This window comes from Coturnix japonica, chromosome 6, assembly GCF_054131305.1.
Source record: "Coturnix japonica strain WE chromosome 6, WE-NBRP24, whole genome shotgun sequence".
NCBI lineage: Eukaryota > Metazoa > Chordata > Aves > Galliformes > Phasianidae > Coturnix > Coturnix japonica.
The window spans coordinates 37,250,462-37,264,662 of record NC_140668.1 but is presented as its reverse complement, the minus strand read 5'-3'; the positions used below and the strand labels follow the sequence as shown (position 1 = coordinate 37,264,662).

At 39.6% G+C, this 14,201-nt stretch overlaps 1 protein-coding gene across 1 annotated transcript; it reads left to right on the top strand.

The window, feature by feature from the left end:
* The first annotated feature begins 2,217 nt into the window (after window positions 1-2,217).
* LOC146760584 (uncharacterized) lies at window positions 2,218-12,628 on the top strand. Its single transcript, XM_085550609.1, has 4 exons — window positions 2,218-2,365; window positions 4,935-5,042; window positions 9,059-9,154; window positions 12,292-12,628. The coding sequence occupies exons 1-4, from the start codon at window positions 2,218-2,220 to the stop codon at window positions 12,351-12,353; spliced, it is 414 nt and encodes a 137-aa protein (XP_085406735.1). The 3' UTR covers window positions 12,354-12,628.
* The last annotated feature ends 1,573 nt before the right edge of the window (window positions 12,629-14,201 follow it).

The following is a 14,201-nucleotide window of genomic DNA, read 5'->3' as shown; positions in this document are numbered from 1 at the left end:
GCCTCAAATGATGATATCTAAAGAACCAATCTAGCTACTTTTTATTTCTTTTAATAAATAATGGAATTTCAAGTTCATTTCTCTTAGATTTGCCAATGTGAGGTGCACGATATTTTACTACATGCAACAGCTAGCAGGAAAAAATCACTCTACTGCGATCAGTTTTTCCCATTTAGCTGCAAGACCAGCATTCTAACAAAGCTGAGATCCAAACTAAAGATAATTTGATCCAGAGAAACTAAAAGCAGCATGGAAAATTTACAAGAGAAAAGAACTTACTCAGGTGTCTTCTGACCATCAAAACAGCATTTTATTTTGCAGTTTGGACTGATTTTTATTATTGCTTTTTGACAACTAAGCCTACTTCATCCAGAAATAGGGCAAGCAATAGTAAGCCTCATAGGAGTGCTCCTTGGAAGATTAGGATCAGCCTCAGCAGCAATCTGGTACTCTACGCCAGAGAAATAGAAATGTCCATCTCATGACACTGAAACCACACAGTGAGTTTTACCTTGTTCAATGTCCAGTTCAAACTTAATGTTCATTTCTTCAAACTCTGAGCAAATCAGTACAATGCCCTTCTAACGGGGGCAATAGAGAGAAACCCAAGCCAGCCACCTCAAGCTCCCAAGCTCAGATTCCGCTTCCCTAGAAAAGAGGTTGCTAGATGATCTTTAAGGCCCATTCCAACTCTAGCCATTCTATGATTCTGTGATCCCTATATTAAGCATTTCAGATCATAAGCTTAATTTCAGAGTCCTGCTGTCTATTTATCATATGAAGAGATTAATTTCTCTAAGCTTCTAATATATACTACTAAATTTAGTCATCACTAATCTCTCTCTCTGCCTTCCCCTGTTCTCCCATCTTCCCCCGCTAAGATCTCACATTACTTAGGTCTCATGGATTATGCTCAAGACAGAGGGTTTCATCCCAGCCAAACGTTCCCCAGCATAACTGACGGAAAGAAAGATACCTAATTATTTTAAGCAGCTGCATTAATGGGACTGTACCTCAGGATACAGGCAGCCTTCTGATGCTCAGACTAACCAGGGAGGGCTCCAGTTTACTCAAATTAAGTGCCTAGCTCAGAAGTGCTGAGCGTAGATTAGCTTTGTTACCTGAGATTCATTATGATATTGATGAAGATGGTATATTCCTCCACAGAGATTAATAAGGGTATGAAATGGAAGTGGATGTCCTGTAGAAGATCTCATGTGTTCCAGAACCTTCCACCTCTCGAGCATCTTTCTCTTGAAATAAGCATGAGCCTGCAGCCGTTCAGAAATACTTCCTGCAGTTAATTAGAGATGTATCAAGCTGAAATGGCACCTCAAAATGGGTATGACTAACTTAGCAATAACTCCTTCATTAGTATCCTGGTAGCAGCAGGCTCCTAATTACATCCAATATTTTGTAGTCTATTAAGTATCTGATGCAGTGTTGGAAGAAAAGTGCACGGAAGGACGCTGAAGGCAGCGAGCAAACACACAGATGAAGCATCTATCTTTCATGAGAGCTTTTTCCCTCTTCCTCTTCACAAAGCAAATTCTTCTACAACAGATTGGAAGATTGATTTCACACGGCAGCTGATGCCTTTCTTTTTTTCCTTTTCAAAATCAAAGTGCTATTAGACCAAGAAGCAGGTGCCAGTCTGTCTGACACCTTTGGCAGAATAAGTGCTCTTGCTCTCTCTTGTACCCTTTAATAGCCTGAAAAGAAAACAGCTCTCAGGTGGGAGAAAATGGTGGGAAATGAGCGCACTCACCTAGAAGGAACACAGACATTAGTCTTTAAAAATATGTACAATAATTCCAGTTCATTTAATTGCACTGATGTAACCAGGCCTTGAAGGAAAACATTTCTTTTTTCTGTGGGGCATCTCAGGTAGGAAACAAGCAAAGCTCTTCTTAAACAGAATTAATATTTAGGAAGAATAGCAAAAAGGAAAAAAATAAAAAGAATAAAGGCAAACATGGAACAACTCTCAGCATTTCAGAGACACGTGGACAGCAGAACCAGGCACTTCTACCAGCAACAGACTGCAAGCTTTGCCCTCACTCTTACGCATTCCTCCAATGGCATCTAATGTCAAAATCTGTGTTGGAAATGGTTGGATTTCTAAAGAGAATGAAAAGCATGGCGAGCTGCGGAGTGCTTGGGAAAGGGCAGAGGATCTCACTCAGACCTGTGACACCTGCAGCTGCCAAACGAAGCATGTCGGTGTTACACCTCAGCTCAGGCCCCTGCAAGGGCGGTTTCCTTACAGCCCTGTTTCTAGGTAACCAAATCCCTGTCACACATAGCGTTCCACATTGCCAGAGGACACTGACACGAGCAGCGCAGGGACGGCTGCCATCAATAGGTAATGCTCTGTCTTTGTCTCTTTATGAAATGTCACAAAAAGGGAACATCACGCTGTCACCTGCGACTGGCGGTGGCGCAGAGCCGGTCTGGATGTGCTCCAAAGGTTATGTGTGCGCTGCTGCAAGCCATTCCATTTCTGTAAAAGCACTTCACAGGGCTGTTAGACAGCAACCTCAGGGCTTGCAAAAGCATTCCTGCTTGAGGAGAACTGTGCTGCCACAAAGATTAGCCGGAAATCTGCAGATGCCTGGCAGACGTTGAGCTATTGCCATATGAGCGGAATGAGCGGACTGACACTAGGCAATTTGTATGGCTGTACCGAAGGCCTGAAGGGATTGTGGATCTTATACACCGTTACTGAAATGCCTACTAAGGATTGGCTCTCAAACAGCAGAAGCAGCAAATCAAGGCTGGATAACTATTTGGGGACTCCAGGTCCTGCTGCAGCGCTGGTGCCCCATGCATCACTGTTTCAAGGCCTTCTCCATGACACATCCCATGTACCCAGGGGAGCCTCAGAACATGACCTCAGCAAATGAGCCCCACTTCAGGCCCCGAAATACCAAGAACTGAAACCTCACTGTGAATAACACCCCCAGAAGGGTATTATGATGAACGCAGACTATTTGTATTGTACAAGAGTTGCAGCAGACTACTTCTCTATCTTTATAAAAACCTTTTTTGCTTAAAATGAAAATACCTTACAAAATGAACCACGCATCAACCAGGAGGTAGTGCCAAGAGATACTACAGCACTCAGCTGCTTTCATCTAAGCACACTCAACAAGCTCTCTAATTGCTCAGCATAAGCCAGTTCCTCTTCTACTCTCAAGCCTTTTATTTTTTCTTTTAATACTCATTTCTCAGAGAGCTGCATCAAGGCACAAAGTAGTAAAGTAATTAATCAGACATCAGTCAGCTCAGCCCAAATATCAGAGACCGGCTGCCTGGCAAGTAACAAAGCTAACAGCACTGAATTGCACTAAAGGCTTGAAACATGCAACCTGTGAATTCTATTAGAAAAGAACTGTTTGGAAAGAGCCTCTAAAACTTCCTTGCAGAATTATCCTCCTTATGTAGATTTAACTGAAAGGTGATACACAAACACAAAACCCAATAACCTCAGTGTAAAGACTTCATTACAATATATCCAAATGGTGGATTTTATAAGCTTGAGGTAGGTGTTTGCTGAGCAATTATAAGGCCTTTGAAAATGCACCAGAACTGGATTAAATAAATTCAACAGTTTATTAATGAAAATCACGCCCATTTGAAAAATAAATAAATTACTTCGCACTCAAATCTATACAAGAAGCACAGAAAATCGCACAATTGTGGGGCTAGATCTATTTTTAAAAGCTGACAATCAGGGGAATTGGATTTATCTTTGGGCTCCTGATATCTGCTTTAAAGCTGGAAGGCTCTAGCAGCCATGAAGTCTCATCTTCTCCTCTCTGCAATGCCCTCTGTCACCTCTCTGCTCCACACCCAACACTGGCTGTTGGCACATCAGATGAAGGCTGGAAGAGCAGAGATGTGGGATGACATTTCAGCCTCAGCAGAGCGGACAGATCTGCTCAAATAAAGCTGCCAAGCTAAATATGGCTCTGAGGGAAGACAGAGCTTTACTCTAGTCCTGCCATCCACAGTTGTTGCTGCCCGAGAGAAAAGCAAGGGATGGAGGGAAGAAAATACACAGGGAGCAAGCTGATTGATTACTGTTATTCAGCTGAACATGTAATGCAGTGAACATGTTGCATGTATTTACAGCAGCGGTGCCACGACTCCGAGTGAGTGTGCAAGAACAATGTGCCATGGCCATGTAGCAGTTTGTCACACACTTCTTGTACAAAGGGGGTTATTGCAACTTTGGTACTTATCAAAGGGCCTTTCATAGTGACTTGTGTTTAGAAGTTGAGTTCTAGACTATATTAGCAGCATTTGATTTTCTTAATCCTAAAGCTTTGAAGCTGCAGCAAGTGTGTGTTTTCTAATCAGGGTGTTAAGTTAGGGAGCATTTTTCTGCTGAAGCTGTAGAATCATTGAATCATTCCACTATCCTTCCTCATTCAGCTATACTGTGACTGTTACTACAGTAATGCCGTTCTGTCAATTGCCCTTTCATCTTCTTTTTTTTAACTTAACATAGATCCATTTTTAAACCTATCATAGGTTTTATGACACACCACTTTAATGTGCCATTTATGCTCTTCCCTCTTGAGTTTTAGCCTTTGTCCAAGGCTGCAGGGCTGTATGATAACCTGCTCAGTTGTCAAGCAAAGCAAAATAATCCCATTTCACTTACATACGAGCAATCCATTTTACTTTGAAATGTAAATAATTCCAAGCATTGGATAAACTGAAAGAAGTAATGCAAAGTTCTTATTTTATCACTCATAATAGTGACTTATGTCTCACTGCTGCTCAACTCCAGGCTGCAGAAGAGTTAACACATCTTTCAGCCCTGCTGATCAATATGGAACTTACCTGCTTTGTCAGATCAAGATCTATGCAAAGAGAAAAAATTATTAATATTGGTACCTTCAGCTAACTGCACTTATCCTCAGGGAGCAAACAGGAGCCCCGGCTGATTTCAATTACACTGGCAGCAATTCAGAGGAACCCCAATGAATCCAGGCTGGAAGTGGAAGTGGCATTTGGGCATTTTAATACAGGTAATGCATTAATACAAGTTGCAACATTCCGTCTTAAGCTCAGATTATAATGAAACTCCAAGATAATTTTTGACTGAAAAAGAGGTTTGAAAAAGTATCTGTTCTTAAAACACGCTTTTGGATAGAATTGGAAGAACAGCGGTTTAAGATGATTCTGGCATGTTCAGAAAAGGCACCAGAGTGTAGCGGTATTAATAAAACAAATGTTACTGTTATTCTGGAGATAGCACAAAGTAGGTTTGGGAGCCTTGGCTTTCCCAGAACGTATTTTTGCTTTTAGTTCCAATCACTGTTTACTGTCAGATGTGGAAATACAAGCCAAGCAGAGATTCCTTCACACAAAATCAGAGCAGCCACCACATTATTTATCCAGGTTGACACCCAGTTCTGCGTTATGTGCATAATATATTCATAAGATGCCTTCACTATAAATCAAGCTGAATGTTCTTTACAATCAAGTCAAATTATTGGTTAGAAATGTTTTTGTTATTGCTCCTATGCAGAGAAATATCATAACATTTTATTGCTTTTTCAACAGCTGAGAAAGGTCCTGTCCTCTCTCCACCTTCTAGCATATTATTTTTCAGGTTTTATGAGGCATTTCATTACATGAATTACTAATGGTAGGTCTGACCTTGTCACAATTTAAATTGACCAGCCATGGGTCAACATTTGCAAGAACTGCTGAGCATCTGAAGTTTATATACATTTTCAAGTGAGTTATAAAAGAATAAAATTAGTCAATAACAGCAGCGTTTTGTAATTCAGGTCAAAAGATAAAGTGGAAAATATATCAAGATTGACGCTGCTGAACCTAATAAAATTTTAATTTCCTCTCTCCACACGTATCATCTTTTGTTTAACTTTGAATCAATCGCTGAATTCATGCAAACTCAATGGCTGTGCAGTTATACTGACACTCAAAGCTTTTATGTGGGGAGAAACCAAGCGCACACATACAGAAACAGCAAATTGGAAACAATTCTGTATGAAAACCATCTGTAAACAATACCTTCACATTTCACATGTTGAGAAGCAAGGAGAAATGCTCTAGGGCAGATTCAGAGTGAACTTTGTCAGGGATTGACATCTGAGATAGCATTGCATGCATTCATTCTTTGCCACTCCATACAAGGATGTCATTGCACACCACTACAAAGATGTTTCTCTACTGAAATGCTCAGGTTCCCCTCTCTGACCTCGACCTGCCTCCCTCCATGCAAAGGGCCACCCCTATTGCATAGGTCAAACTGAGAGCCCACAAAGGCCATAGGTAGGTTTCAATTAATTTGATGGCCTTTGGATCAGAGTAGTATATGCACAGTCTTATTTAATGAACGAGCACTTCTATTTTTAAAAGACAATTAATGAAATGAAGGCAGACAAAAGATAGTTTCAAAAACATTTAACAATGTATTTTCCTATTACGGATCTAACTCATAGCTCTCTTATTAATGATCACAGCCAAATGCAAACCACTTAGCAGAGTTGAGATTAATTTTTCTTTTGTTTTTATACACTACTGTTAGTTGATTCAGCATTTGGATCTCATGGAACAGATCAATTATATAAACTACCAAACTTGTTTCAGTGGCTACCTTGATACCAAATAAAAATCCATACTGAAACAATTAGCGCTCATGAGCTCATTACACAAGACATTAAGGCCCATTGATCAATAACCTCATCAAGTAGGCGATTACCATCATAAAAACTTTACATCTCCAGGCAGTGGGCCAGAGGCTGCTGCAAACAACAGACCCCATTTTTCTAGAAATTTCCACTTAATCCCACCTTCATATTTCTTCTCCTCCCACCTGCAACTCATAACAGAGGAGATAAACTTTCTGCAGGCTCCTGCTGGGAGCTGTTAACAAGACAAATACATTTCTAGGGGCTGAATAACTGAATCCTTTGCTCACCTTATTACCACCGGCAAGAATTTGATGTGATCCTAACTCCCAGAAAGGCAAATCCTCAGAACAGTAGCAGTAAAATGCCATCCTGGCTGTCTGAGAATTCCTCTGTTTATCACTCAGAAGAGGACAAAGCCGGAGAGACATCTGTCATGTTCACATATTACCCCAGTTAACTCTGTTATCAAAGGACATTGTTCTCATAAAATGTGAAATGATGATTCTGGTTGTTGTTATGCAATGCTTGGTAAAAAACTTGACAAACTTTTCCCCTCTAAAAGCCCAATATTCCCTCTCAGCAAAGCAGGTAGTGAGAAAGTGCCCTCATTTTACAGAAGGTGGAGTATTTTCAGTCAGTGCCATAATACAGAGCTCTAATTACCCAAACTGCTTTTAAGATCATTCTCAGACCACCAAATAATATCTTTGCAAATTAACGCAATCAAATTCAGTAGCTTCTCACTAATAACAGCCTGCCTGTGATTTGGCACTGCTGTGACTTTGGCAGCTGTTGCTGCTACCAGGCAAAGGACAAAATACACGTGAGCAAAACATTGAACTGGAACCATCCCCTGGAAGTACACACTGCTCCTTTAGGCCTGAAATGCAGATTGTTATTGTGCCAGCAGCACTAAAGAAAAACTTTTCCTCTGAAACATGTTCTGTGTGTAGCAGAAAGCGAGCAAATGAAGACATACAACTGATTTTAAGCAAGGCAGTTGCCAGGAATGTAGCACTGAGTGTGAAGGTTTGGGTGTTAGAAACTAGCAAACAAAAAAACACCTGTGATGCTTTGATTAAAGCTTTGTCCTTATGTATGCAGAAAAGCTCAGAAAACCCACAAGAGGGAATGTGTCATTAGTCTTTAATACATAATATTCTCAACCTGATGCTTCTGCTAAATCACAGCGGATGGTTGAACTCCATAATGTTGCATTGTCTGGATGAAAGTTTGTGATGTTATCCTCAAACATTTCATCATCGGACAGACAGGGAAGAAAAATTATCTTGACAATGGTCACCTTATAAATATGGCATCATTTGATGCCTTTACTCCCTCAAACAGGAGGTGGCACAGTAGCAAGGTGGGGTTTCTATCTCGAAGCTGTTCATGCTGCATCTCCTACAGGGATGCTTCACTGTGTGTAGGAGATGAGAAGCCCTCAGGCTGAGCTGCCCACTCAACTATAGTGAATGTAGAGTCTGATATTACTTTACAAACAGCTGAGATTCAGCCCCAGCTACACACCAAATCCAATTTTGACAATAATCTACATTTCAAGTAGTAATCTAATTTCAGAAAATACGGAATTGAGTTTGCAAGTTGCAATTCATTTATATGATCCTCCTCCATATGCTCACTTGAGGAAGTTCAGCTTTTTCATCTGTTAAGAACTAAGAAAGTAACCATAGATTTATTTACACGCATTCCCCGTGCATGCAGTTGTTAAACTGAAACATGATTTGGGACCTCTGGATGAAAAGTGAAGACAGTGACACAGAGGAAGATTGCAGATAAAGAATGGGATTTAATTTTTCCTCCTTTATGCAGAAGAACAATACACAAATGCAAAATGTGTACCAAAAAAACCCAGAATTCAACTGGCAGGATAGTACTATACAGCCAAATGGAAATCTCATCACTGCTATAATGTGAGGCTCTAAACATCTGTACACTGCAGTCTGATGCTCCTTCCTATCAGACAGTAGGAATATGGATAGAATAAGGCTTGATAATCCACAGGGGCTAAATCATCCCAAAGGTTTTCCCATTCCCCGAGGCAGTAAGTGCTAAGTGGTGCTTCAGTGCAGAGCAGAGATTATTGTTGGCATAAATAAGGCAGAGGAGTGCTTAGGTGAGGGCAGATGGAAAACCTCATCACATCTGAGGGGAGATAGGACAAAAAAAAAAAAAAAAAAAAGCAGAAAACTGCTTCTATCTTAAATGTATAAAAGTTTAGCAGGGAGATTAGGAACAAAAGAAGCCGTCAGCTTTTAAAATAAGAGCTGCCTTTCTTCTTGGGATGGATGGGGACACGGTCACTGAATTGGAAAGCACAGAGTTGCTCTATCAGTTCTGTCTCCTGTTGTTTCCTCCAGCATTCAAACTCACACCACAGAACTCAGCTCTCCAGTTCGACAGAATCAAACCTCCCTCAACACAGCCCCAAAATTTGGAATGTGGAGTCAAAGAAGGTAAGACTACATATGAAGATAAAGGAAAAGTCATTTTGCAAAGGGAGGAAAAAGCCAAATTACCTTCAGAGTCAAACGCTGGGAATGTCAAAGCATCTGGGACCAAACCCCAATCACAAGGTTTCATACAGACCTAAATCCTTGGAAAAGCTTTCATTAGAGGCTGAGTGATATCTGCTTCCAGGGAGATGTGTGCCTCAGGTAAGGTCTCCAAGTAGAGACCTGGAACTGTTACTTGCATCAGTCAAGGGCAAACATTAGACCAAGCTTGCTTCTTACCTGTGCAACGGAGCCTTAACCTTCATTTACTGTCAGATCTACAGCACAAGAGAGAGAAATTTAGGGGTAAATAAAAGTGGACAGCTGGCCACTTCCTAGCCTCACTGAGTCTATAGACACGACCTTCTGAAGACTTTTCAAATAGTTAACAAAATAGTTAAGCACCACCAGCAGGCTATTGGAATCCAGAGTGAGACATTTATGACTGTGTACTTCAGGTGTTGTCATGGGAGTCGGGAATTCTTCCAGCCATAAGCAGCTTTAACAAGTTGTCGATATGAAGACAATCTGGGAATTAAAACATCCACTTATATTCCTCACTGTAATTCTGGGTTGATAAAGCCAAATCTGAAGTCAGAACTTTCACCATATTGTCTCCAAGAGCTCATTTGCTTCAGCTCTGTCAGACTTGATATTGATTTAGTAGAATAACCTTTATTTCAATCAGAAGTGTAGCAAAGACAGTCCCTTTACAACTCTGAAACAATAAATATGGGATATCAAAAGGGAAAAACTTTATCCTGTCTTATCTGAGACTGGAGCCTGAGACTGAATACCTAACGAATACTGACTTGCTCCAGGAAAGAAATACAAAGCAAATAAATACAAGAGGACTTTATTCACAGCAGAAGGCAAAAACAAATAACAAGCAAACTGGGGATAAACCCAGATATTATTTGAAAATAGCACAGATCAGAAGGAGGAACATTATGAAACAGATGCAAGTATGTGAAGAGCACATGTGTGATGAAGAGCCTACAGAGTAGTTCCTTGGGCCCCAGTAAAGTTAGAGGCTGGGAGAGACAAGCTCTCATCTGGGAGAGGGGCAACTTTTCACTTGAACAGCACTAACAAATAAGAAAACAGCCAAGATCCTCCACTGAGATAAGGAAACCTTTCCTTCTTCCCCTTCCCATTCACTGAGTGATGTCTCCAAAGTGTGGTGCTCAGAGAAGTTCAACGTGATGGGTTTTACCTCCCCAGCTACTGACACTATGCAAATGTCTTATAAAAATGAAATTAGAAAAAAAAAACACCAGAAAACAGCCACTTGTGTCATGAAATACATATTTTTATATTTGCTGGAAAATCAGCAGCTTAACAAATACGATCTTGTCTTTGCTATGCACTCTTCCTTTTGAGACAGAGGACATCTCAAATACAGTTTGGGATTATTACAGCTGAATTACAGTTAGCCCTTTTTAAATAAACCTCTTTAGAGTTTAGCCCAAGATACACCTCCATGCTATTCTATTTAGATAAAATTCTTAGCAGAATTTCTGAATGGCTTTGGTTTAATCAAAAAAAGTGCAAAACCTTTCCATTCTCTTTTACATCACAATCCAACACACAAAAGGAAGGGTTCTAAAGAAGTGAGAAAGAAGATTCTTATCTACAGGTGATGAAGTCAAGCGTTTAACTGTGTTTGGAAATAAACCGACAATGGAGCATCACATCATTCTACTGCTAAATGATAATGCAGAAAGAAAGTGTTTACAAGCGAGTCCTCCAATTTAAAATCAGTAGTACAATATGTACTAACCCAGCAATGAACTCTGATATTTATGGGTAATTGCTTTGTGGAAGAAAAAAAATAATCAAAGCATATTTGCATCGATCGTGGGTGCTGTATGGGGAACACAATTCATATGAAAAGATAACAGCAGCAAATAGCTTGAAAGAAGAGTTTTCGTCCGCTCCAGTGTAAAAAGAACAAATAACTACAACTAGTGGAGTAATGCAGGAATCTATTTGCAAATGCCTTTATGATAAAGCATTGCAAATTAATTCTTTGTATTGTTAGGTTTGTAATGCTTGTTTAATATTTTCTGGTAGATACTGGGTTGTCTGAAAATATTTATGAACCCAGAAGCCGCTAGAATGATATTTCACTTGAAAATATGTTCTAGAAGTGCACTTTTCAACTTTCACTTTTCTTTAAGAAGACTCAGCCAGCGTGCCAAAATGCAAAACAGAGACCTTTTGAATTCAGTCACAAATCACATAAAACTGACACCCCAAATGGGTAGCTGGGCCCAAATTCATAGCTTGGAATTTATCTGCAAATGTTGTCGACTAGGAATATCAAGTAATACTTCTGGAGTTTCCCCTCCTTATGAATGAAGACATGTGGGGTTTGAAAGATAAGTGACTAAATTCATAATTAATTATGCAACGTGATCTTTACTCATCTTACTGTAGCAGAGAGACAACCCCTAGGAGTCATTTCAGAGAATTCACTGCTTTTACCCTCTCACTGACTGAAGAAAGATGTTTGAACTGAGGAGGTAACATAGGGAATTATAGCACCTTGTCCTGAAATGACCATGAACATAATGCTCCCAGCATCAGAAAGGTGTAATCCTAAAGCCAGGTAGGAGGGCTCCCAAAGCTCATTCCCCTTCTTCCTAAACTAGCATTAGAGATTCTTTGAACACAGTAGATTTGCTCAGTCTCACCTGTGAGTATTGTATTTTCCCATTCAGTGCCAGTGGAGCCATCTGTTTTCCCAATGTACTGTCATTTACCTGTCACTGCTGCTACTGGAGCAGACATTGGGAAAAATGGGCTACCAACAAATCTGCTTAAATACATGGAAGTATTGAGGAACGCTGTGCGGAATGAGGAATGATGTTTGCTTTTTGCGGCCATTTAATCTTTAATGGAAATTCATTCTAAACTTGAATGTTTCACTCAAGCGACTACTTGCTAAAAACAAACCTAGAGAACTGCACTTTCAGATGTGAAGCTCGCTGTTTGTCTGCTGCACATAATCACTAGTTTATCTATTCAATAATATTCAGAGTTATGTTTGACTATAAATTTTGGTCCTGTTTCTCCTTTGCTTACATTTGCAGACATCTATGAAATGAATTCTAGCTTCTGGGAGTTGATGAGCAAGACACAAATCTTCAATTAGCTGTCATACTAAAACAGTAGGAAGCAGAAGAGAACCCCAGACTTCCCCTAGAGCTCTGAATAGTACAAACAAAAGTCAGATCAGTACAAGCATTGTACAGACAACTCACTCACAAACTGCCATTTTATAGATTGGTTACAACAGCCAGAAGTTGCCTAGAAGCTCACACTGCAGAAAGCTGGCACGGAAATATTATATTGGGGATATCATATGCTATACTTAATAAAACTATACTAAGCAAAATACTGTTTCAGATGCATTAGCCATTTGGAGATGCTGTCTCACTCAGTAGGAAAATGGAACCAGCTGCCCACTGATCAAACAACAGCAGTATTTCCTTTATTCCAATGTGACCATCATAAAAGTGGTGGGTTTTCTTCTGCCTCAGTGTGGATTGTTTTCATTAAATGACATTTACTAACTAAGCAATTTCCTCGCTGGATTTTTGCAGACTTTCAGGGCTGCTACATCTGTGGAACGTTTTCAAGTTATTCTCTTAAGTAAACATAAGACCATAAAATGTAAATGTAAACATAACCATTCTTTAACAGTAAAAGCATAATTTGAATGAATAGGGAAGTTAATGAAACACTATTACATGTAAGAGACTATCATCTCCCTCCATGCAACAAGCGATGAACTCACAACTACAAATTCAGAAGTGAAAGAATTAATTCTGCTCAATCTTTTGATTTTTTATATGAGTTGAGTCACAAAACATTTATTTCTATACATCAGCCATTAGAACTGCCTTGCAACTTCCTCATTGCTATCAGCATTTCAGTCCTGACATCAATCTGAGCACAGACACAGGAAGTGAACCATTTATCTGCAAACTAACAACCAGGGCAGTGGAAACATACAATTACTAATCAAAACTGCAAAATGTAGAAGTAGCAAAACATTTTTTAAGGTGATCACTTCGTGGGTGCTTCACTGTTGTCAACCAAATGATCAGACACCAACAGAGCACTTCCCCACGAATGTAAACTAATGAAGAAACAACCTGTGACCTCCTGGTCAAAAAAGAAGCCAAGTATGCATACTTTCTTTTTGTCTCCCATAAGCATCATTTGATTTCTTTATGCTTCAGAATCAACACTTTTCAATGCAACACTTCCATCTGCCACCCATTAACATGCAAGACCATCATTTTTCATTCTGAGTCAAGATTATTTTCAATCCTTGCTCGTTTAACTTAAAAAATTAAGCTTTCTCTATATTTAAACATTAAGCTCTAGTTATCTATATACAACCACAGCTGAAAGCGATACCTACAAGCCTACAAAATACTGTCAATTCTCTCTCTAATGATTGTGCTCTTCTTTGGGCCTAAGTTAGATCTGGTTTATGGTTTTGGTCTCATTTTGTTATTAAACTTCAGGAGTTTGTGTTACACTGAATCTGATTCTAATACGAAGTGGTAGAAGCCCAAGGTGTTAAAGGGACTCCCAGGACTGTTTGGAAAAGAAAAACACCAAAACTCAGAAGACAGTATTATTTCTAGTTAGGAAACAATTTATATCTGTATATAGAATTAGAAATGAAGTGCTAAATATTACTCAGCAGTTGTTTTTATAGCTTTAATCAGTGATACATCTGAAGAGAGGTAAGGGTACTCAAGCGTTTGGGTGCTGTTTGTTCAGTTGAAGTGTAGCATGATTGTCAATTAAAGAGATTATATCGTCAACAAAAGATTTCCGAGTCTTTTAAATGGCAGTTTGCATATGTTTACCTAGAACGCTTAAGAATCTCAGGCTAGATGTTCCTCATTTGGGTGCTTTACTGTTAAAGCAAAATGTAAATTCTAACATGTACTTACCATTTCTTTTGTTACTTTCTCACTTC